The 26,894-nt window shown below is 36.1% G+C and overlaps 1 protein-coding gene across 5 annotated transcripts in view; it reads right to left on the bottom strand.

Annotated features, from left to right (window-relative positions):
• Window positions 1-26,894, bottom strand: part of LOC138060842 (nipped-B-like protein) — a 153,874-nt gene that overhangs the window by 59,974 nt on the left and 67,006 nt on the right. For 3 of the 5 annotated variants that reach the window (XM_068927022.1, XM_068927019.1, XM_068927020.1), the window contains exons 5-9: window positions 25,749-25,848; window positions 23,878-24,029; window positions 22,725-22,885; window positions 17,692-17,785; window positions 7,377-8,009 (exon numbers count right to left, since the gene is read on the bottom strand). In XM_068927022.1, the coding sequence (XP_068783123.1) occupies window positions 7,377-8,009; window positions 17,692-17,785; window positions 22,725-22,885; window positions 23,878-24,029; window positions 25,749-25,848 (1,140 nt within the window). The remainder of the gene's footprint in view (window positions 1-7,376; window positions 8,010-17,691; window positions 17,786-22,724; window positions 22,886-23,877; window positions 24,030-25,748; window positions 25,849-26,894) is intronic. The other 2 variants (XM_068927021.1, XM_068927023.1) reach the window with 1 other exon arrangement.

Consider the following 26,894-nt stretch of genomic DNA (forward strand, 5'->3'; position numbering starts at 1 on the left):
TGAGAAAATACAGTGACGATCTTGGTACAGGAAGCTTTACAGAACAGAATGAATTCCAAAGGCTCCAAAACAAACAGAGACCTGAGGGCTTCCAGCTGCTGCAGTTCAAATGCAGAGATTTCGGAGACTTTGAACAGAAACAGCTGCTACTTTTTAACAATTTGTCAAGAGACTTTATCAAACTTCTAGTCACACTGCAAAAAAGAGAACCCATAAGGAAGGATGTCCAAACTCAACACAGAAAGACTGAAGTAGTCTCTGATATGCTTTAGGGTGGAGCAGACTTTAGAATTTCCATTTTTGTGAAGCTGAGAACACTGAATTGCTTGTCTTCTTAGATATGACAATAACATAGCCAGCATTGCAGGGAAAGGAAATATGATCTTAAGAATTTTTCTAATTAAGGATGCCTTGTAACGCACTATTCTCTGTCAACTACAGTAACACAGAAGGAATACTATATGAGAAAATGACAAGAATATATATAATATGTACTACAGAAATATAATCGAACATTTATACTTGTTCTGAGGTTGGAAGACCTAACTCTTAACCTCTCTAAATTTGATAAGGCTTTTACAAATAACAAGCTTTTAATTCTATTATGAGATAGATTTTTCTGACACAAATGCTGGGTTCTATCCATGTGATTGTTTTGCGAAGATTCATATGTTTTCTAAACTAGTTCACACAAACACCAATACTTTTTAGTGGTTGGTGCATCTACTTGAACTGTGAAAAAATCTGAATGAAAACTGAGCTGTGATTATGTTTTGAAACATGCAGTGTAGCCCTTCACAAGAAAAATGCAACATACCAACAGTGATCTTAATAAAAAAAGACTTATTTTATGTACCACTTACAGGAGACAAATTAACACATCCAGTCAGTTTTTACTTATTTGTACGAACAGGAAGCTAAAATATCAACCAACCAACCAACAAAACTCTTTCTTTTAAATTTATTTCTGAACTCTTTTAATCTGCTTCCAAATGTTCATTTCATTCTGACATCATACCTTGAGTTCAAAAATATCTTCACTTATGCAGATCCAGTGATATTTATAGAAAATGATACTGAAAACAGGCCTGTGTCATCTTAAATAGGTATCAGAGTGAACTTTGTGACTATCATCGACAGAAATGCTGGGCTTAAACTCTTAATGAACTTCAGTAGTTATCCACACCATTTCCTCATCAAGATTTAAATCCCTTACAGAGAAGCTATTGTCCCACAACAAAATACAATCATTACGAGGCAAGTAATGTTATAAACCCTCCCATCCGTCTAATGGGTACAATCAATAGCATATGCTATATGTAAACTATACTTAATTTGGTAATCTTAGTTTATACTGCAGTTTAAATCAAAACAGACTTCTTACCAAGCTGCTAGTTTTCAGTTCTTTCTACAGTAGCTTACAAGAACAGATTTCTGTGCTACCCTATTCAAAGCACAACCTGGGATAAACGCGGGAATTTACTTCCATATTACACAAAAGTACCGAAAGAAACTAAACTCTCTCCCCCCCCGCCCCAAAAAGGCTCACCTTTTTTTTTTTTTTTAAACCTTTTTTTCCCCACTCAATCAGGTATTTCATCCTTTAAAAATTATTGACATTAAGTAATTTCTCCTAGACAGACTGAAACATTGCCACATTTCACTGCAATTTCTCTAGATACACAAGGAACTTCTTCCCCTTCCTCTTCTTAAATATGTCTGAACACAAAACAAAAAAAAAAATCTCTCACCTACAGGAATTGGACAGTGTAAAGCTGCTTTTCTGTGGGAAACCTAAAGTGTCAGTTTCATCCATTATGAAACACTACAAAATGCAGCTCCAATATAAGTTTGTACACACAACGTACACAACACTTAATTCTCATATCTTCCCACTACATAGAGACACAATGATTTATATTATGTTCTACTGCCTCATTTCATTTTCTTGTTCTTGTTTCATTATTGGTTTTAACTTTCTACGAAAGATTATTAGTTAAATGACTGCACTTTAATCTCAATTTTTAAGAAATAAAACCCCATAAAGTGTTTTTGTAAATGAATGGTAATATACTGGTTATAATTACACACTCTATCATTTCATTTATTGGCTAAATAAAATCAGACATAAACAAATCATTCTTAATAGTGCTCTTCTATTAAATTCTTCTTCGGGGACTTAGGGAGTGATGGGGAAAGGGGAGAAAGGAAGAGGAGCTGGATAAGCACTTAAAAGGTAAGAGAAAAAAGTTACTTACCTATAGCTGTAGTTTTGAGAGTTTTGCTCCGGCAGATTCACACTCTTGGGATGTGTGTCTCTGCTGCTATGGGCTTGGAACGGAATAAAAAAAGAAGCGCCCATGACAGGCATCCAAGTGCCCCCTAACTGATCCATTTACTGGAAATAACATTATTACAGCTTCACTTTCCTTCACTAATTCAAAGAATCCATAGAAAGATTCCAAAGAAGTGGGTAAAAGGGATCTTCGGAGGTAAAATATATAGGGGAAAAAAAACCACAGATACGAGTAGGTTTGTCTCATTTAAAAAATGCTTCTACTTTTTTATGTTTCAAAAAAAAAAAAAAAAGAACAGTAGCCTCCCAATGAAATGTTTAGTGATTTAGGATTTCATTACCATTCCCACAAACTCCAGAGAAAAGTGCCTTGTGCAAGTAAAAGTAGTACTCCTTAATCTGTTAAGACAGGTGAATTACATAAAAATGTTTTTGAAGCGGTTGAAAAATCTAACAGTGAATACTTGGTACTATGTAAGGAAGAATTCAAATTAAAGTTTAGCAAATCTGAATTAAAACCAAAACTAACAAAATTTGAAAAAAGTCTCTGAATAAGATGGACTACTTCCTGATTTTTTAGAATTTGGCATTATTTTCAAGGCTATCTTCCCTTTTTCCCCTGTCTAAAAGGCTCAGAGCTCCTTTTAACATTAACTTCTTAAGTACTTTTGATTCACAGTATATAGGATCTTGAGAAAAGCACAGAAGATTTTGAGGCAGAAGCCTCAAACCTGAAAATTAACTTAGTAGCTGGTCTAAATCTTAAAGCACAGAAAGAGCTTAACGTAATATTCTGGGAAAGGTTTAGATTAAAAATGACAGACTAGCTTTGCATTACTTGACTATACACACAAAAAAAACCCCAAAACATTTATATCTGAACAGACAGCAAAGCAAACAAGTTAATGCAAAGAACTGAAGTTAACAAAAATGAAATTCTTCTCTCATAACTTCCCTCCCATTAAAAAAAAAAAAAAAAAAAAAAAAAAGATTCCTGAGAAGAACAGGAACTCCTGCTAATTTTCTAAAGTGCAACAGGATTTCCTGTACTTTCTTGGAATAGTCAAGTTCAGAATGTGAACAAAGTACAACTCCGGTTAAGGGAACAGAACAGCTTCAAATTATAGAACTTTGCTTGTCGCAGAAGCAATCAAGAGCACCAAGTAGTACAGGCAACGCAACTACTAACAGTTATTAGAAGAGAGGGAAAAAAAACGTGCATGAAGTTTCATTGCCTTTCTAAAGGAATTAGATCATCAACGTGTGCAGGTACACCTAAGCAGAGGATGACTAACTTACTGTCGATTGTTGCACCCAAAACATAATCCCATTTCATATTAGCCCTTCAGAATCACCCATAAGGCTCTTTTATTTTTTTTCCCCTACACAGATAATCTCAGTCTCAATAAACGATAGCTGGATCTATCGCTGAAATTACCCGTCTTTTCAAAAGAGAAGATACGACATAATTAATATTGACAACTTGTATGTGATGAAGATAAAAAGGCCATTGTGAGGTATCTGGGGTATCTGGCAGGAGGAACCGAGGAGAGGAGGCATGCCACGCTCCACAGGCTCGTTTGTTTGTTCTGAGGCTACTAAACATTGTAACAGATGTATTAGAAGGAAAGCTTTGGTGCAGAGTGCTTTAGTCTTCAGAATCTCCACTTACTCCTTTCATTAACAGATACAGACCAATTACTTGCAAAATTAATCAATACAGAAATACTTCCTTGATGGAAAAGGTAGGAAGAGAAGATGCAATCTTGTTCCTTCTACACAGAAATCAAGGGTGAAACTGTAACTTTTTCAAACTTCATATCCCTGAGCCACGATGAAAAGATCATCAAATCCACTTAATACAGGATCCAAAAAGACTAAAAGGATAGAATAAGAACAGAGCTCAGAAAAGCTCTCTCATATGGAGGCAAAAGCTCTGCATTAAAAGACCTCTCCTTATGCATTTCTGATAGACATTACGTCAATTCTGCCAGCTTCTGCATCAGCAATTTTTGCACTGAGAATTCCTTTCCAATTCAGAAAGCAAAAGTATGACAGTCAGGTCCCAGAAAGATTTGCTGCTTTTTAAAGGAGGAAGCACTTTGGGAAAATCCTCTGTTAGTTCCAGCTCTGGCATGGAGATTGCCTCCCACTTTGAGAGACTGTTTGGTGGAAACTAAATGTGCAAACAGTTTTGTCAGAACTACAGCATTCGGTACAGAAAGTGCTATAATTTCCAAAGTGCTCCAGATCCCCATTTCCACCTGCACCAAACATTACAGAAGGACCTTAGCCCTTCCTGAGACAAGTGTAGCAGTTGTATAATTTCTGGCAAGAACCCCCAGAAAAACATCTCTGCTTCTCCTCCAGAATAAACAATTCCACCACACTAATGGCTCCAAACCTCAGGAAGAACATCCAAAGCATCAGAATACCTCTGATGAAGCACAGTACTGTAGAGATTTCATATCTAAAAAATGACCGAAAAGACCACTGATCCCCATATCAGAACTTGAGTGAGTACAATTCTACTCAAAGTAATTTAGAGAAGACAACAAAATGTGCCTACACAGAAGCTGTAGCGTGACTGTAGTATGTATTCCCACGCATCAATTACAACAGCAGCAAAGATGCTTTCATCAGTAAGATCTCTACCGGGATGCTTTGTAAGTACTGTTGCAGCTAGCACACAAAAAAGCTCATGTTGCTATGTCTTCATATTCTTATTAGACGGAGTACATGCTACAATCACACTCTTTTCTTGACATATACTTTAACTTCAGGTCACGTTATGTCTTAAAGTACACAGCACCAGACTTTTCTATAAACATAGTAAGCAGCTTCTCAAAAATGACTGACATGAATAGGAATTACTGGGTATATTTCTAATGGATAATATATTTCCATAGGAACATGAGAGGAGACTTCCTGCCGCAATCATACCAAACCAAAGGGCTGGAACAAGAATGATCAGTGAGGAAAGCCAGACTGTATCGACTTCTAGACACGGCACAGATTGACGAGCAATGGCAAAAGAGTTACTAAAAAGTAAGAACCATATTTCTCCAAGGTAACAATTTTTCAGGAAATCTGTCCCAAGATTGCTAAAATCCTTCTACTCAGTACTGTTTCTACTCATGAATGAAATCTAGGCAGCCAAAGAGCAAAGAGCTGCTGTCTAGCACAGAGGCAACTTACCACCAGTGAATAAACGGTTATCGTTTGTCCCAATATGAGGTAACAGCGCTTGCACCTGATCCATAGCAATTGCAGGAACTCATGAAAAACTGAGACCTGGTAGAGGATGCAGGCAGAAGTGAAGCATAGGTTTGGGATCCCTATTTGGTACAGAGCGGTGGTCAAGGGGAGAGATCACATTATATAAAAATCACTACTTTCCCAAAAAGAAACAAGTCAAAGTCTGCCTGTGGCTACGTAATTATGGTAAACAAACTTCACAACTAATGTTCATCACATCACGAAAGCCAGGAAAGAAAAAGTGTGTTTTAGTCTTGCTCAAGTGTCTGAAGGCTGCTGTGCAACATCAAAAACACACTGCATTTTTCTAGATGTTTTTCAGGTAAAAGGTGCTGGAGAACCTACTCTAACAGTGGAGATATAAAACTAGCTTTCAAAAAAACAGAGTATTAGGAGACAAACAACAAGCTCTTCATAATTCAATTTCAAATTAGTAGAAGAGAGCAAAGTAGCAAAATCTCCCATTTCATCAAAACAAAGTTAAAGACAAAATAAGTGGAGATCTCTTTTGAGGTGAGCACCCATTTTCTCCATATATTAACAATAATGTATTCTAACAAGACATAATTTAGTTATCAGATAAGAAATATCTAAAAAGTAAAGCTTTTTAGTGCTTGCAACAACAATCATATACACACGCACACACACTTTATATATATATCTATATATCTTTCAAATGGAAAATTTCATCAAATAAGGAGAAAACTTGTGCTCTTTCTGATGGCCAAAAACTCAAAGCATATATAAACTAAGTTGCATCCAGATGCCATCCAAGTATATCAAAAATTGACCGTTTCCAGCTATGACTTTACAAAATCAGAAATTGCTCTGTTTCACTTCTGCAAGGTTTTTCTTGGAAGTATCTAATAAATTATTATTATCCTGCAAAATATTTTCTCTCAGACGCTAAACACAGTCTAAAGGAAGCTTTTAAATACTTATGCTAACCTATTACTATCTACTTCATAAGAAGCATCTTATTTTCAAAATTTATACATGGGTTTTAAATCTCTTTCTGAGATTTTGAAGCCTAAGACCTTCAAACCAGTTAACAACAGCAAAAACTTAAAAAGGATAGTTTCAGTGACATTGGTTAAGACAACCAGTCTAGCTACTGAAGAGAAAACACGTCAAAGGCTCATCTGGTTCTATATTAGAGACCATATAGATATACAGTAGCTCTCTAAAACTTGTAATATCTACATAACAATGAATATTGAGCTGAGCAAACTTTGAAGACAATATCGTAGTATATATTACCCAACCTTTACAGTGCCTTTGAAAGAATAGATATGATTTTGATCTAAAATCTTCATGTTAGGTTCAAATAGGGATAAGAACAGAAATAGGATAAAAATTTTAATACATTTCCTAAATTAGGCAACATAGGTAGTTAGTTAATAATTCTTTCAACTACCATCACTTATTACAAATTTTGACTAGGAGTGTGGCACTGCTGGAATTTTAGAAACATTATAGACAATGCCAATTGTACCTCATGTAGTCTCATGGTTCAAAATAAAGAGTAGTTAGAAAAAATTTTGAAACATAAGAACTTCACTTTTCTCTGTTAAGATTCCAAATAAAGAATATCAAATATTAAAAATAAGCATATATGAGAGATTACAGTTCATTGCTGGAGGGAATGAAGATAGATGTGGTAAAAGAACCTACGCTGATTAAACAGATTGGAACTATGTGACAATGATAGGAAGGTTTTTTTAAAATATATATATATATATATATATGGGTTTTATATGCATATATATGTATATATATTTATATAATATATATAGTGTATACACACACACAATCCTTTTACCTTTATCTTGCACTTCTTTTGAAAATCGCTCCCTTTCAATAGCTGATTCACGTTCTATCCGCTCAATTTCAGCCAATGCATCCAATTCTACTTCATCATATGACGTTATAGTTCCTTGTTGCGAAACCTGTTGCTGTGTCTGTACCACAGGAGTTTGAGGTTGTTTTGCAGCAACTGAAGTGTTCTGTTGTAAAACAGGCACTTGTTGTGCCTGAAGGAAAGCTGTCTGTTCGTGCTGCGGCAAACACTGAGCAGCGTTTAGTGGGCGGTTAACATCCTGTGGAGTAACGGGTGTTTTAGAAGTCTGTCCTGGGTACTGCACATTAAAAGGAATATCACCCTCTGACACACTGCTGTTTTCCAAACCAGAAAGCATATCATCCTGCTGGTCCATATCCGAAGATCTTACACGAGAGAGTCTTAATGTAAGCTTAGTGGAGTCCTTGGAAGGAGAACTAATGATATCATACATTGCAGCTTTTTCAGTCTGGTCTTTTTCATCCTTGCCTAACTTCATTTTCTTTTGTTTCTTTTGCTTTCTTTCTGGAGAATCTAACAATATGTCTGGGGGCACATCTCTAGGTGATGAATAAGGTGGAGGCTGAGACTGTAGGATTAAAGGTGGTCTTGATCCTAGAATAATAATTCAGAAAAACTGAACAGTTATGTTGTTTCATGTTTATATAAAAACACACTAAATATAACCTACATAATTTTAATGTGTATTTGCACATATATCTGTGTTCACAAAAGGCCTAAATAAGATTGGTAGGAAGCACATCATTCCCAGATCAAGATGTAATACAGATAGTTGCACTGTATTTCCTAGGAATTTTAGTAGTCCACAGCAAGTGGAGAAGGGATCATTTCAGAGAAGACAGAACCAAAACACCCACCACCAAAAAACACAGTACCTGCAGATTCAGAATGTCAACTATTAGAAACTGGTTAATGAAAGCAAGTTGACTACAGAAAAAAAAGAAAGGACAAAGATCCTTAGGAAAGTCCAGTAATGAAGACTCAATCATTGGTGTACAGGCACTGGCCATTTCAGTCAAACATTTTTAAATTCTTTTTTTTTTTTTTTTTTTTTTTTAAATAGGAAGGGTTCTCTACCTAAAAAAGTCCATGAAAAGATGCAAGTAGAAAACATTAAACGAAGACAAATTGGCCTTTCTTTCCTCCTTAACTCTGATTCTGCCCGTTCTTTTCCAAAGTTTTTTTTCTTTTTTTCCCTTTTAAACTTTAGGTAAACTGATTTCAACCTCCCCCATCCATTATTATCTAGAAAACACTAATTGTCATAAAGCATTATTCTATCATTCCCCCAGTTATCTCATGTCTTTCTTAAAATGTACTCATTTCCACTTCTACACATACTCATTCCAAACTCTGAGTATATTTAAAGTTTTTAAAAGAGGGTATTTTTCTATTAAAAATATTCTCCATTCACAAATTTAAAATTCCTGTCTCTCAGATCAGATCAACTCCCCATATCTTTTAGCCCAGGAAAGGCTTTGAAAAACAGATAAGCTTTTCAATCTGTCCTGATGATAATTCTGAGCAATAACTTTTAGCTTAAAATGGAATGATGGTGTGACAAAACAAAAGGAATAACATGTTCCAGTCTAACGTTTCTCTGATCCCCTTCATCCATTAGGGGATACTGATCTTCAGAAAGCAGTGATTGAAATTATTACTGCTCATTCTGTTTTAGGTCACCATAGATCAGTACTTCTAACAACACCCCAAAATTAACTGGAAGATAGGTCCTTGTGTGCTTCATTGAAGAACTACCACTAAGCAAAAAAGCAGCTCTATTCTGTAGCTGAAATTTCTAGCATATCCTTTGAGTAGTGTTAAGGATATCATTAAGCAATAGACTGACCTGTAGAAAAAAAAAAGAACGGATATCCGCAACAAAGCCGCAATTAAAATGAAAGGTGTTCCTTTACCGATTACTTCTTTGCACAGACGTCTATACTTCTCTCTAGTTCATTTCAAGAGATTCCTTATAATCTCTAAAGGTAGAGCAGGGTATTAAATGGATTTATCTTACCCAGTTCTCCTTCCGTGATTATCAATGACGGCTCCATATTCTGCCAATGATACCTGCAACGTTGGGAAGCCCTGTTCTTGCTCATCCTGATTCTCAATATCTTTCCACTACTCCATTCCTTCTCCCTGCCTTAAATTATACACCATATAATCACTAGTGCTGAAGTCCTGGTTATGCCCTGTGAAGATCTCTCATTTGTCTTTCTTTCACCACAAATTTCTACTCTTCAGACACGCACACAGATGCACTCCTCCTAATTGCTGATCCTTTCAACAACAATTCGCAAGATTTCCTTAGCATAACGTACAGCAAAGATTGTTAGCTAGTGATTTTCCTCAAGGTAATGACAATCACTCAGTGGAAACATAGGGTGCATTTTCTTTCTCCAAATATTAGAGGCAGCTCAAAACTTTTCAGAGCTCTTACTGACATCTCACTCTAATTCTCACGTCAAACAAGTATTTCCAAAGTTTCAATGGAATACTTTACTGCTATTCATAACTGCATTTTGAATGGAGGACACAGGTTGATTCTCCCTTGCCCTAAGCTTTAAGTAAATACGAAAATATCGTTCTGATTTGATACAATTTTATATTTGTCATGCTGAAAAATAACACTGCAGCAACAGGAAAGCAGGTTCTTTTTATCTTTGGATAGACTTGAGGAGGTCAGAAGGATTTCAGCCCATTTCATTTAAAGTACTTAAAATCCAGTAAATGAAGAAACAACAGTACAGTTTTCCCTGTTGTAGGCAGCACTACGAATAGGCTATTTAAGAATATCTTCCTCCTGAACAAAATTTCTTAACAGCACTGAGAGTAACGCCTATAAGCTGCATTTTAAGAGGAGATGTTCTGGCAGTAACTGCATATATTTCTGAAATGCCTAACCATGGCCAAACCCAGAATAGAGCACGTTGAATAGATTTTGATCTTTTCTACATCTGGTTTATTCTAAGCTAAGTAAGCTTGGTATCTCAGAGCTCTACCTGGCAACCAAAGAGTTACAATAGCTGGCTACCACATCTAGCTATTGAGGTGAAAAGAAATAGAAAAAGACAAAGTATTCTAGAATAGTTTCATTCTACCAGAGACATTTTAACAGTTTTGAACATGTACCACATCCTCTTGGATGCTTAGACTTCAGATAAAACATCACTCATTATGCATAGGCAGGTGTGTCTACTACTGTTGAAGTCGGTCTGGAATACGATCCATGGGAGAAGGCCTGAGCCATTATGTGTTTGGAAACAAAGCTTTCCCAAGACTTCTTGGTAACAAAAGTAACGTTCCTATGGAAAAGGATATTCAAACAGACAGATATCATCTGTTTGCTGAACTCGTCAAGATTCCAAGGCTGAGAAGGTTAGTTCTACATAATGCTGTCAACGTAGTAAATCACACACTGATCTTTGAAAAAGGATGAATAAGCCCCATTTTAGAATATTCTTTTAAAACAGAAAAACGCATGGGCAGCTTTTGAGTCTAAATCTTGGGCTGCACTCTAATTCAGGAGAAAAATATCTGACCTTCAGTAGCTGATCTTCATAGTGTCAGTATAAGAACTTTGTACTAACTCTTTTTGTATGCCAAAAGTACATAAAACTTGTGCGAGAACAAGAGACTTCACTGATTTAGTAAGGTCACTGTACCACCACTGAGCAGCAAGTACCAACGGTCATCCAGATAATGCTAGAAGTAAACAAGAAACATGTAACATCGTACGAATTAAAGCCTCTGCAAAGCATAAATATGGCCATAAGCAATACTTCCACAGGCCTTCAGTAACAGTCTTCCTGACCACCGATGATAATCCTGCATTGGTTCTCTATAATACTGTTTTCCTCATGATTCCTTGAGATGGATGGCACTGAGGACTGAAGAAATCTCATCAACTGCTTTAGCAATTTGTAAAGAACTTTTTCCTGTGATTCTTGACTGATTCCTTATCAGATCTTTTACAATGCAAGCAACTATAAAATGTATTGCACTGACGGTGACTTAGCCTTCTCAAAAATGTAAAGATTCAAAAACAATATAATATGAAATGACTTCACTTGAACATTTACACACCAGTGACTTAGGTAACAAACAAATAGCCTTCTGTCCAGATTACACACATTACCGACGTCATTGTACTTTTTGTCTGTACACTTTTTTATTATGCCACAGTATTCACACCTTCTCATTTAACCATTTTTGATACTTTCTCTGATTATCTTAGAGCCTCTCCACAGCAAAGACCACTTGCCTTTCAAACCTGATGTGTCAAACTCTCATCACTGGCCACATTCATTGCTGTGACGCACATGGTTATAACCCAATCCTTACAGTTATCAGAAATTTAGGACTCAGATATTTAAAAGAATTATTAGCTTTCCACTTGCACAACAACAAAATAAACAGAAAAACCACAGCTCACTCCAAACAGTATCTCCTTGTTTCTTTAAATCCCTTGCAGGCAAAGGTTCCAAAACGTTAAAAAGAAAGTCTCTCAACATTCCTACACGCTCTTTTGCCAGAAGAATGATTTCCTACGCACGAAGGCAAGAAAAACTACTAATGAACAAACAAGGACTGATGGGTAACACTTGGTTCATAGCACACTGGAGAAAGACATCAGGAACATTCAAGTGCTATGACATTTTTCAAATCATATATCCTTGAGTCTCCAGGAATATTATTTAAGCGGGTACCAAGCCACTGAATGTCAAACATGGACACAGCATTATAGACTTTTTAACTCAGAAATCCCTTGGGAAGAGATGCTTTCATGAGTATGCTCTACATGCAGATGATCAGGTTACATATGTGAGTAGTTATAAGTAAGGTCTTGAAGGCAGAAGCTAGGGATGGAGAAAAGACCAGAGGTGTAGATACTGTATTGGTACTGACATTTGTCTTTCAGAAAAGCTGAGAAACTGGTGATGACAGACCTTGACCGTTTGCAAACAAATCAGGTCCACTACTGCAACTGTAGTGTGAAGATGGAAAAATTGCTTTTATTTTATATGATCCTATTTAACACTGCTACATAAATTGAATGTTTTCATAAAAATGATAAAAATGGGAACAGATAAAATTCACCCTAGAACCCTGGCTAAACCAATCTCAGAATTGGTAACAATCATCTTGAGAATTTGTGCCTCCAGCAGACTCAAAAAGGGAAAGCACAATCTCTTCAAAAGGATGGTGAAGAAGTGCCCAGAGAATTATACATAATAGTTTGTATGGTTTCAGTGCATACTAGAAGAACAATTTATCCAAGAAAAACAATTTTATCAAGAGAATAAATAAGTGGTAATATTCCAACATGAATGCGTTAAGAAAAAATATCATCAAGTAAAACTAATTTCATTCTATAAGACAGTAGGACTTGCGGATTACAGAGAACAGTGTCATATCTGGACTTTAGCAAGGCTTTCTATATTGTTTCTCATAAAAATGTAATTAACAAGTTGAGGAAAACGTGGTCTAGGCAAAACGTAAGACTACAGTAAAGACTATATTCAAAGAGTATCACAGTAAAAACAGGTAAACATACCAAGTGCAGTTTTCCAGAGTACTGTCCTACACCTGACAGAATTTAATATCTTCCATTAACAACTTCTTAACATAGCAGAAAGAGAGCAGTTTTACTAATCTAAAGATGATACCAAGCTTTTGGTGTAAAGTGTTTGAGAGGCCTGCAAGTGCTTTTAAGAATAGAATCAAAATTTACAGTTATCTTCACTAAATGGAAGAACCATCTGAAATAAATGAAAATCAGTAAGAATAAGCACAAACTTTCCATTTACCTCAGAAAGACCAATTGTAACAACAGGAGAAGGTAAATAAGCTCTACAGAAAGAGCCAGATTCAGTTTGCAAGCTGTTATATAAGTTATCATTGCCAAAAGAGCAGCCATACTTTCACATATAACAAAAGTATCATACAAAGAAACGCCTACAGTAATTTCCAACTACTCATCCTTCAAAGTCTTCAAATAGAGTTGTATGCACAACTTATAGCAGCAAAACATCAATACAAATGCAAACCAATTAGAATTCAAATAAAAGCAATAAAGACAACTGGAAGCTTAGAAATAATGACTCATGAAAAGACAATAGGAAGAAAGAGTGCTGTTTAGCCTGTAGAGGACTAGATTGGAGAAAAATCATGATAATAGTCTTTCATATGTAAATGATTGCTATAAAAAAAGAACGTGAACTGTTTTTCCTGCCCATCGGAAATAAGTCAAGAAATGCCAAGCCTAACTGCAACAAAAATAATTCAGGCAAAGCATTAGGGGCGAAAAAAGCTTTCCAGCTCTAAGAATTTTGAAAAAGTTGCATGGAAACAGTAAGGAAACTCCACTGCTGCCATTTTAAGAAAAATTTGGACACATGTTATTGGTAATGTCCAATAAGCTCATCCAATGATAGGATAAGAAGATGAGAAGACCTCCAAGTCCTTTCCTGCTGCATCTTCCAAGATCCTTGAATCTTACTCTGGAAATCTCCCAAATTCGCGTTACAGATGTAAAGCAATTGGTATTTATTTTGATGAACAGACTATGTTAACATTTGTTTTCAGATAGCATCATTTCATTTAGAATTCCAACTTGAAAGGACAGCGTATGAGACAAAACAGAGGGCAAAGAAGAACATACATCTGGGAGTTTTTTGGAATAGATTTTATTTGCTTTCCATACTCTCTTTTAATAGATTTGGTGGGAAGAATCCCATCATTTTCTCCACAGCTTCAAATGCCTGATGAAAAACTAAGCTTTAGCTGTTCTAGCTTACAATTGCTGTGCTCAGAAGCATCCCTGTGTAAAAAGTTAAGACTTGAAGAAAGAAACAAGGATGAAATGTTCATTTTGGCCCAGTCAAAAAACTTCTTTGGATTAATCCCTCTTTCTTCCATCTTTCTTTCAAAAGAGAGGGGAAGTGAGGATAATTTTTCTTCTGGGAACACTGAAGTTTGTAATAGAGATTTGAGAAGGTTCCTAGCTCTCCTTGCCATCCACTATGCATTTGGAGACCAAGTATACAGGAATCTCTCTGGAGAGGCCTTAGAGAACCCTAAGAAAATAAAAGTAATCTTTCCAAGTTATTTGGAAAATAATCAAGTATCCACACTATCTCGGAAGATTATCAGCCTCTACAGAAAAGCTAGGTATTTCTGTAATTTTCACTATTTTACTCAAGTTTGGAAGGGTATGTTGAAATATTTCCCGTGAGAGAAAGGTTCAGAATTTCTGGAAGGAATACAATTTAATCCTGGAAGAAAGTGCAAAATGGTATAGTTTAATAAGGTGCTGTTGCTGTTCCTTACAGAAGTTTCCCCAGGAGTTTAAGAAACTGCAGGGAAGTAGCTAACTGTAAATATGTAAGCTCTTTACTTTGGCAAGCGGTGAATGAAAACCTCTGTGGAAGGCTTTCCTTTATAAAACATCTTTAAAGTTGCCTTTAAAGCAAAAAAAAAAAAGAGTCTTTTGTTAGGTTCTAGAATGGTGGGAAGAGTAGAACAAATGAATAAAGGATTTTGATGACTAACCTATCTTGGGTAATAGATCCCACAAAATATCATAAATGAAATTAACAGAAAGAAAATATTCCTTGTTAATTCTCTAGAGCTGATCTATGGTAGCAGAAGTGGTAGCAGATGATAGCAGGAACGCAGAGACACAATTTATTTTCATGGGTAAAAATACAGAATCTATATAAAAGAGACGGGATAAAACCCAGTCGAGAACCTTCTGAATAAAACCTCAGCTGCTCTGATACCTTTACTGGAGTAAGAGAGGTACAGCCAAACACTCTGCACCAGAGCTGAACAAGTGAACGACCAACCAAAGGAGCAAATAACTTCTGTCATCTCTCTCTCAAACATTTTCCTGAGTTGAAGACGAAACCTTTTCCTCATTCAGATTTGGTCAATCAGACAGCTATTGTTCAGTCTTAGAATAATTAAAGCATTATTTAGAATAATTAAAGCATTATTTAGAATAATTAAATCACAAGTCCAGAAGTCCTTGTTATTTCCATTAAAAAGTACAGAAACGTAGATTGTACCCATATCTTCCATAATTGCCTCACATTTCCATATTAAGTAAGAAAGTGTAAAAGTTGTAATACCCTTCCTGAGATATTTCTCTGGACTGATGAATAACTGTCTAGTGTCATTCATTTTGACCTGTCAAACAAACAATGAAATATTTTGATAATATTTTTTTTTGCTTACCAAAGTTTGTAAACCTGCCAACCAAGCTTTAAAGGGTTAATGGCAGCAGCAACAAAAAGCTTAGCTACATACTTGCTGGTTACACCGATAGATTTTCCAGTGATGAGCAAACAATCACTTTCATTTCAAATCACAGGCCAAAAAACTCACTGTCAGGGATCACGGATTCTAAGTAACATCAAAACTATCCTCAACACATTTCTAAAAAGGGAGATCAGAGGAAGCAAACGTCTAGAAAGATTCTTGCAGCATCTAGAACTGGTTCTCTCAATTGGGGTTCATCCATCTCCACTTCACGAGGGCAAAACGCTAGCATCAGCAGTAACAAGAGTATTGCAGTTCTGTGCTTTATCAACCAAGAGAAAAGTAGATCTAACATACAAGTAAATAAATCCTCCTTAAATTGTGCTCCTCTTGCACTTTTTCTGCCTTTGTAATACCATCTAAAAAAGTACGCCTTCAAAACGGGTTCTGAGAGAACCAACTGAAATGGCAGCAATTTAATAAATAAATAAATAAATATTCTTTTGACTGAGCGGTAATCATATCTGAGTGGAAGTAGCTTAGATTTACTATGCTGTTAAACCGAGAAACTCTGTAAACAGAGATTTGTGGACAATACACTGAGGTGAAGAAAACAAAAAAAAAAAGATACACTTAGTCTTTGCCATTTATACAAGTCCTACAATCTCTTTAGTGCAAGACCTGTTAAAACATTGATGCTGTAGGCATGCCACACAACTGCTTCTCATTCAGCATTCCACTCACATTTCTTCCATCACTGTTTAACACAGTATACTATCTACATGTGATGAACCACAAAAGTCAGTTAGCAGTCACAGGATCAGTTAGGAAGGGACCTCAGGAAGTCTCAAGTCCAATCTCCTGCTCAAAGCAGGGTGAGCTAGGAGGTCAGACCAGGTTATACAGGGTTTTAGCCAGTCTGGTCTTGAAAACCTCCAAGCATGGAGGCTGCATAGATTCGCTGGGCAACCTCTTCCAATGCTTGACTGTCCTGATGGCGAAAGAGTTTTTCCTTATAGCCAGTCAGATCACCTCTTGCTTCAATTTATGTCTGTTGACTCTTGCCCTCCCCTCCATAAACCATTGTGAAGAGCATGAATCGGTCTTCTTGATAACCTCTTTATAGGTATGGGAAGGCTGCTCTGAGGTCCCCCCTAGAGCCTTCTCCATGCTGAACCAGCCCAGTTCCCTCACCTTCTTTGTAATCTCCATTTCTTGCTCTCCTTCTCCACCTAAATTGACCATCCAGAAAGACTTAGTTTCATTCCAGTGCTAAACAGAAGAAAGCACTGTTGCATTTTTTTTAAACTATTGCTGTGTAAGCACATAAGAACTGAAATCCTAAATTACCAAGATTATTTCCAAATCTCTATTTTGCTAGGTCTCAGGTTTCTCAGTCATTGCTTCTTAAGGATAAAGCTATGAAAAGCAGCATAAATTCTAGATTTTCACATAAAGAATTGTTCTGAGCAGATTTTCCTGTTCCTTTTTACCTCACTGATAATTCGTCCTTTTCCTTCTCCCCCGCTAAGGTTTTTAGGCTTCATTTATGCTAGCTGTATTGTGCTCAGTGACAAATTTTAATTTTGTGTGCTTGAAATTTCATGATTACAATTAACACAAGTGTTGCATGTTAAAACACTTCTGAGCTGGTTAAGAGTTCAATACTTGTAATACTCGTAATGCTGCCTTTAAACCATTTGTTATGCAGAACAACTGAAACTGTTCTTACAGCACAATTTAACTCCTATATTGGAAAGCATGTACAATCCTTCTGTCCTCCATGAATTTGAGCTCTGTTTTGAGGCATCATTAGTCAATTTTTGGATCTTCAAAAACTTCTGAACCTGGGCTCAAAATAATTTTGTAACTGAAATCTAAGGGCATACTCTCTAATCCTAAAAGGATATAGGAGTCAGGAACACTAACTAAATACTTCTTTTATGTCTTTTATAATTGAGAAAAATACATTGATATACATTAATATATACGACTGCTAGACTACCTTTAGGGGTTCCATCACTTCCAGCTGGAGAGCAGACTGACTGTGGTGACCTCAAGGAAAAGGATGCAGCATTCCTTATGGAAGGATCACCGTCCTAGAGTGACAATGATAAAAATTAGTATTATGAACAGGAACACTTTATAAAATAAGCCTGCAATTAGTACATATACTGATAAGATGGAGTAGATTAAAAAAAAAGTGACAGACATTATAAAAATATTTCTCTACATTAGAATCTGTAATTTTAACACTGCTATATATGCAATATTCCAGAGCGCAGTCAGCTCTGATAAGAATCTATAACCAGAACATGCACACAGAAATATATTTATGTAAATATCTTTCAGTTTAAGTATTTTTAGCTGACTATAAAATTCAATTTAGAAACGTTTTGTTATAAGAATTCCTAGTTAAGAGCTGATAAATAGTAGTATGAACGCTATAAAACATCAACTGAAAAAAATCAAGAATAAAAAGTAGGTTTTTAAAAAACTCACCATTTTTTCCCACTTAACTTACCCTTAAGCTTATCTAGAATGCCATCTTATTTTTACAGTTAACCAAGCTAACACTTTGTACTTATACTCTTCATTATACTCACATCAGGAGTGAACAAAATCTGCAACAGCCCTACTGTGCTGGCTGAGATAGATAAATCACAAGTAGAAATGCCTCAAGTTGTGTTATACACAAGACTATCCGCAGCTGGATAGGAAACAACTTGATAGGAGCTTGGAGTACTTCCCCCAACACAGTAAACAAATTCTACTGTATTTTCAGTTTTGCATAGAACAACCTGCTTCAAAGGAATCCGTGATTTATGACAACCTTCATCATAACAGAATACTCATTACAATGTAAGGAAGTTCATGCTCAATCTTTAAGAAGGCAGCTGTGACATTTTTTCAACAATATCTTAAAACAATACATGTAAAATCACTCTTCAATTTCCCTTTTAATATTCTGCATGTTTTTTTCTTGCTTTAATAGAGCCCTCTGCTGGTCACAGCCTCTACTAGAGCCCTCTACTTATTCACAGTCAGGGACCTCACTAGCTTTAAGATTTTATAGAATAGTACTTCCCATATTTAGTGTTTTTTCTTTAAAAAAAAAAAAAACAGTATCTAGGTTTAAATGAATGTTTTCAAAAAGAATAAACAAATAACCCTTATATTTATGAAGAGATAATTTCTGTAAGTATAGACAAATCGCAAAAAGTCTATTCTTATAAAGAGTAAAGTCACGTAAGTGAAGGTGAAGTTAGAGGAAGTCTCCAGAGAAGCTCCAGCTTATTTAATGTTTCTTATTTCTTTCTGAATCTTGGTTATTACATTAGCTAATATCTGAATGTGCCTCTTACTGAGCTATGTGCACACACAGTTCTCTCTTATAACTTCCTTTTTTTTTTTTTTTTTTTAGCCTGAATGTTTGTCCATCCCCCAATTTCTTTTTTCCTTTTGGCCAATTTCAACCAAATTAAGAGAATGTTAGAAGGCTAAAATGTAATAAAGTTTCTACACGTTTCTATGAAAAACCAGTATCAAGCTCTAAGTGAGAAAGCTAGACCAGTTTTTCAAGGAAGCAGCAGCCTGCAGAGACGGTCAACTACCCATTCCCTTTGGCAATGGCCCAAACGGCCAATTTCCACGTGCACAGCAGCAAATAAGCTACAGTACATGCTAGGTCTTGTGGAAGTATCATAGTTCACACTGCAAAGGGCTAAGGAAAGGTATGGCATTTCATGGAGTGAAGGTGCTTACAAGGCAAATAATATAAATCCATAGGAAATCAGTCTTCACTAGTTTCACTATCCATGGAATGACTTAGGAAACACTTCTGTTAGACTCCTCCCCACTCCAACAGCACAGTACATATAAAACTCATGCTGTGCTAATAATTACACTTATTATTGCAACACTGCTTGCAAAAAGAGTTGTTTCCTTACGTAAGCACACATGTAAAGAAACCAAATACTGGGATTCAATGTGTCAGAGAGCAATATCATCTTAAACTTACATGCATATCATTATAAGTTGAAATGAATTCATTTCCACATGTATGATTTATTAGTTTATTTAGTTAAAAGTATGTACTTCATTTTTGTCAAACCTGCCTTATCTCTGAATTATAATAAATCTTCCTCCTTCCTCCTAAACCCAAATATTGAAATAATTCAGCTTAGTAATTTTTTAGCATACATGTTTTTTTTATGAGACATGCTATAGCCAGGACTGCCAAGGACAAAGGCAGAGGCACTACCTTTTAACAGATTAACTAAAACTAACTAGATAGACAACTTTTCATGTATACATGCCATTTCTATTATAGCTGCAACTTCTGAGAAACGCTCATTTATTGATTCCTAGTTCAGAGCTGAATCAGATGCTGAAATGTAAGCAGAAACAGAGGACTGCTCTCATATATATTTTTACCAAGAAAACAGTGTCCTTAAATTGAGCATATATAGAACGGTCTCTCAAGTGTGTATTTACTGATATACGTATTTTATAAAAATTTTATATCCTGTAACTATTCACAACTTTTTGTTGTTAATCACTAAAACTCTAACATGAAGAAAAGTATTACAGAACAATTAAAGTAAATGTATGATTTAATAAACTTCATGTATAACCACATCTATGCCAAATGTTACATTGCTTCTGAGACACCTGCAACATTATGAGTAAGCTTATTGTTCATATGTAGACGCAAAACTTGAATTAATCCAAATCCTTCAAACCGCTTTCTGCACGATAACAACTAAAATCAGGTGTAAAAAGTACAATTACAAATAAAATATATTTACATAAATATGCTCCCTTAAGAAAACGTACAAAGGGATAAAACTAGTAAAGATGAACAGAAAAGACAACTAAGATTTCCTCTAAATATTTGCTTTAGCTGCATTTATCAGATACTCACTCTTAAGACACGTGAAGTTTATTATGCTCTATCCTCCTAACTCATACATTTGAACATTTAAATACAAAACAGATCAAACATACTTTTTACTAATTTTTATCTTAGTATTTCTCTAGCTACATGGAACAATGAGAGTATATTTTGCATTTCATAGTCTGTCAGTTTTGAATGAGTTTCATTAAATTCATTCATTTGAATGAGTTCTCATGAATCAGGAAGCTGTTGCACAGTTTGGATCACAAAATTAGTGATGGGCTTTTTTTTTTTTTTTAAATACTTTCTCTTTAAACATTGTGAAATAAATTATCCTAATATTAAAGTTCTCCAAAAATCTTGTCTTAACAAAACTAAGACTCTCTAGATAGTCTACCTTTATCATAGTTGGGGGATGTATGTATATTTAATGCTAAAAGCAGCTTCCTATTTTCAAGGATTTGCATGACTGAAGCAGAGACTGAGAGAAACATCTGATAATTCTGTATTATGACATTCCTTCATTATAAAACTTTTATTTGAAATATTATTGCTTAGTTAACATTTTTAATCAGCCAAAGCCTTGTTTAAAAAAAGAAGATTAATAAAACTGATGACCATCTCCGTTTTATTGTATTAACTCTAGTAAGGGATTTAAGGAGCCTAGTGTTAATAAGCACACTTGTTGAATACAACTCTTATTTAGTTGCACAAGAGTTACCCATAATTTTTGTAAGCTAAAGAAAACACTTTAAAGAAATAAAGAAAAAAGGGAAGCCTACTTGGCACCAGGTTTTGACCAAGTTCTGCTCAAAAATTGTTGCAGGCATCGCTATGACCACATTGTTCAAAGAGCCTGAAGTCAAAAAACAAAACTGAGACTCAAGAGCTCTCCACTTAAAAGCTGTCAAGAGATTGTGTGTTGAACTTGTAAGGAAGAATTTCAACAAGCTTCTTGCACAGGATGGGATGGTCATTAAAAAGAAAATTCATCGCTAGTTTATGAAAGAATTTTGGAGATGTTTAGAGTATCATTTTTTCCTTTAGAAATTAGCACTCTAGTTCAGCAAGACTTCCTCCCAGGTGAACTAAAGCTACTGACACATGGGCAAACCTCTTAACAAGAGGCCACATCCGGAGTACTGCGTCCAATTCTGGGCTCCCCAGCACAAGAGAGACATGGAGCTACTGCAGCAAGTGCACTGAAGGGCTACAAAGATGATTAAGGGACTGGAGCATCTCTCCTATGAGGAAAGGCTGAGGGAGCTGGGACTTTTCAGCTTGGAGAAGACAAGACTGAGGAGGGATCTCATCAATGCATACAAATATCTAAAGGGAGGGTGTCAAGAGGATGGGGCCAGACTCTTCTCCGTGGTGCCCAGCAATAGGTCAAGAGGCAACGGGCACAAACTGAAGCACAGGGGGTTCTGTCTGAACATGAGGAAAAACTTCTGCATTGTGAGGGTGACAGAGCACTGGAACAGGTTGCCCAGAGAGGTTGTGGAGTCTCCTTCCTTGGAGATATTCAAAACCCGCCTGGACGCAATCCTGTGCAATGTGCTCTAGGTGATCTTGCTTGAGCAGGGGGGTTGACCTGGATGTTCTCCAGAGGTCCCTTCCCACCTCAACCATTCTGTGACTCTGTGAAAAAAACAGGCCATAAAGTACATAATAGTACAGGAAGAAGAAAGGCCCATAAGAACTCTTGCCTTTGACAAGATCAAATTACTAACCAATAGGTTATTCAGGTATTTCAAGTCCACTTGAGAATTACAAGGATCCTCAGGGAGACAAGTTAACTATTGCCTATTTAGATTCTAGTATTGTTTGTATCAACATATTACTATAAACATTGTAGCAACACACTAGTGTTTCTTAAAATAACTTACACAGGAGTGGAATTTTTCACTTTGCATAATTTCAACAGACTAGATGTTATAAATGGTTCCAAACAAAACACAGGCCACGTCGGAAGAAACTTCACATGCTAAGGTTATATGGTTTAGTGTGCATGTGTGAAAATGAAATTTATTTTCAGCATTTTTAATGCATCATCAGCAACGTACTAAAATATTTGACTTTTAAGGTAGCTAAACACATATTTGCATAATCATAATAAACTGATTTAGGCAACATACATCACTACTTAGTCTGTGCACCATCTGTAGGTAGTCTTCATTTGAGCCATGTCTAGAATTATCAGCATGATGATTAGCTGAATTGCCAGACAACTGACTTGAAACTTTATTTTCATGGAGGTTTCTCATCCCACCTGAGACAATGGGACTGGATACTGAAGCTGAAATAAGAAAGATATAAATAATTATACTGATACACTCATATACACATACGCTAACTCTACAAGGTCTTACAGAAAACACCTTCATAGTGGATATTAAGGAGAGATGGCTGCAAGAGGTCTGGAACCTGAGCAAGAATCCAAACTCCTTGACTGAATCTTTTAAACTCAAATACCTTGAATAAAACCAGGTATGTAAGACTTGAACTTTCAAGAGGATTCAAAATCTGAATTCCACATACAGGTTAGCCAAGCTTCTCTCCACAGCTACTGTAACTACAGTCAGTGTCACATTCTCACAGGTTATTGAAAACTTATTTTCTCTTCAAGATAATTTACACTGACTAATCTTGGCATATGAAACTTCTGAGACGTATATATGAAACATAACATTAAATACAGAACAGTTATATATTTTCTAAAAACATTGCTAAACTTCAAGAACAGATGACTTGGAGGAATCCAATGAAAATTCTCCTTACCAGCAAGACATGCCTAAAGTTTCTAGATACTTTAACAATGTTTGTGTTGTTCAAGATTGTTTCAGAAAAGGGAAGAACAAAGAAATCCATTCACTCTGAAGGTCATCTTCCACAGTTACCGCATACTTTGAGCATAATTCTGGCCAACTTAGGACTAGTCTAGCCTACACTACAAAAGTTAGGCAAAGCTAAATAAGCTAGTAGCAGAACTGCCACTTACATTAGCAGTCATGCTTTGTTTTGATTTTTCTAGTTATGTGTAACTACAGCAAATAAGTGCAAACAGGGGAGCAATGTCACATGAAGGTGTGTCTTTTGTCTTTCCTTCCCCCTTTTTTGCCATCTATTCAGTCAGTTAGGAAAAATTTAAACATATCAAAAAATTCCCTATCACCTCAAAGTTTTGCATTAAGAATATGGCTCCTCCAAGGAAGTTAAAGAGTTGTGAAATATGCACATTAAGGTAAAGCTGCACGAGACAGGAGAATAAAACAAACATCACAGACTTACCTTGCTGCATCTGAGGATGTGGTGTATAACTGGGAGGATGTGAATATGGCATGTATCCTGCAGGGCTTTGAGGAGCATATGGACTAGGCACTGGACTGTTCTGTTGTGCCAAAAATCTGTTGCCAGAGCTTGTCTGTGGTGGCACAAACCGGCTAAAAATAAAACAGAATAAAACGTTTTTAAAAGCTGGAAAAGACAGTGTAGACATATTCATTATTCCTTTTGGAGTACTAAAACTCAAGAACATTATAACTTTTGGAAGAGGTGCAGTATTCCAAGGTAATCAGGAAACCCCTTCAAAAGCAATATTTTTCACAAGTTATCTATACCGTCCCAAATTCAATTACTTAAGAGCCACAGTTCAAGTGCTGCATTTGTCAAAGCAAAAAAAAGAGAATTAAAAAAAAAAATTCATATGTTTTCAGACATTCAGACCTCTACCTGGTAAAAGGGAACACTGACACAAGTCATAAATATTTACTCAAATATGTGATTCCCAAGGTTATTCATAGCTTATTAAAAGCTTGAATGAAAATGACAGCTAGGATTTCATTATCAAATAATGACTAGCTTGCTAGCATTAACAAGGAGCTGTCTATTCGAAATACAAATATTCCAGTAAGATTTCAAAGAACTTCAAAGAATCTAACAGAACTATACTGCCAAGACATAGGAATGTGATGCACAGTTAGACAGGACTTGACCCAAAGTCCCCTGAATACATTTTCTTTCATTGGCCTTATCTTGGATGGATCCTAGAGAGATAGGAAGCCATAAAAATAAAACAGGGTTCTGACAACAGTACACGTACATTATAACTTACATTCTTTCTTGTATCCATTTTCCAAAATATAAATAAAAGAAGTACTTCAAAAAGTTATTAACCAGATGTTTTGCTTGACATCTTATACATAATACAATGCATGCTTTTACAGCTCCTGGTTCTAGATAACAACTTTATAGGAGGTAAACTTCCATAGAAAGAAATATAGAGGTATTTAACACAAGGATTTTGCAAGGATTTTGAGAAGACATACCATGCTGTAATAATCAAAATCTACGAAACCTTCTTCAATATCACTTTTAGATAAAAGGGCAAAAATAAAAAAGCCTGCAACAGACCTAAAGCATTGCATTTGCCAAAACAACTGCATTAAGTGAAATGTGAAATAAAATAGTTTATTTTAATAATGGTATCTCGTAACTGCAGATGGAATCTGTTAGAGACCAGTAACTAGGCTGGAACTGCAAAACTCCTTCCTCTAGTTCAGAGTACCAGGCAAGGCCTAGGTTATAGGTAGTCTCGATGCTGACACTCAAAGTTTGGAAATGAACTATAAAGTTGAAAACGAAACTGCAACAAGACTGGCCAAACTACCAGGCCTATCCTCCTCTTAGTGGCCCTTTTGTATAACTGTTAAAGCAGTACTCCAAGATTTAACAAGCCTTGCCCGCTTCCCTGTCGCACTCCTAGCGTTACACATACCAGAACATACAACCTCTTCTCTCCTGCCCTCCTGCCACCGCCAGCCTCTGCCGCAGGCAGAGAACAACTGGAGGGGTGGCAGGAGGATTCTTTAAGCAGGAAAGTAAAGAAAATCTATCAAAATTACAGGACGGAATGGGGGACAGTGGGGGATGACAATTAGCCATAATACAGAGATTCATTCACTTACAGAGAGATGTTTAGGACGTGCTATATTTGACTTTGTGAGCTCAAGAAACTTGCCCTGCTGCCAGACAAACATGAAGTTTGTCTTGACAACCCTCCTCTTACTTCCACTCACATATTTGCAACAAGCATTGACGATCGCTCTTGAATTGGAAGTTCACTGTCCTCCCCACCAACCCTACTTAAAAAACAGTATTACCTGGAAGGGCTATGTGAGATAGTGGTTTGTTGATAATTGGAAGATGCAGGACTACCACGCATGGAATTCTGAGAAAGATTAAACTGGGACATCATCATCCCTATTAAAAGAAGACAGCAGCATTACTTTATACGCATTCTCTTTTTAATCAATAGTCTCTCATGTCAGAAATGTTTATCTATGAAGAGATTAAAAAGTTTACACACATTAACATCTTCTACTCACAATTGTTAGAAAACATGAAAAATAATTCCATGCAAGATGGCCATTTTACACCATGACATATTCATTAACAAAAAATTATGTTCCCTAAAGAAGTGATAATTTGCTATGAATTTCAGCAGTAGTTCCTTCCTTTGTTCCTTAATGTTCCAACCCAAAACCTCTTAGTAAAAGCAAACATTTTATAGCAGGATATATACTCCAGAACTCAGAGTGGTGTGTACAGCACCGCATGCAATATTCATTATGCCAATAAGTAAAAGATTTGGGAACCGCACAGCAAGTCAGAAGATGACAGAAAACTCTCATTTTTTGAGCAAGAACAGTTAACAGTGATTTCAGAGTGATGCAAGATGCCCTTTCACTGCTCCTGGCACGCCTTAGTGGTCCCTTCCTATGCACAGACAAAAATCTTTCAATTCTACCTTTGCTAGTACGCAGCATTATCGAGGAAGTTGCTGTAATATTTTAAGCTGCAAAGCAGAATCAATATCCTATCCATACACTAAATCTATAGCCATGATTTGGAGTTTAAGGAACTGCACTGCCTGGCAAGTTAAAGTACCAAACCACTTGAAACTAACTTACATCTTCATTATGGGTAATTTTAAGGAATCATTTTTCTTTTAGATAGAGGTATAAAGAAATCCTCTAATAACTAGATACCAGTAGAAGTTGAAATGAGGCAGGTACATAGAAACTTGTACTACTTTTAAGTGAGTGATTTTAATGACAGAATCAATGCAGCTACATCAGTGTAAGACTTTATGTGCAAACTGCAGCTCATGAAGTCATCGCAAGTGACCCACAGTCATGTGTAAAACCACATCACTGTTACAAATATTTGAAACCACAGGTTTGAGAGAAGGCTGTGAAGAGTCCACAATCCATAGCGTTTGGGAGCCATCAATCTTTGAATTACTA

The sequence above is a fragment of the Struthio camelus genome, chromosome Z (genome assembly GCF_040807025.1).
Source record: "Struthio camelus isolate bStrCam1 chromosome Z, bStrCam1.hap1, whole genome shotgun sequence".
NCBI classification, from domain to species: domain Eukaryota; kingdom Metazoa; phylum Chordata; class Aves; order Struthioniformes; family Struthionidae; genus Struthio; species Struthio camelus.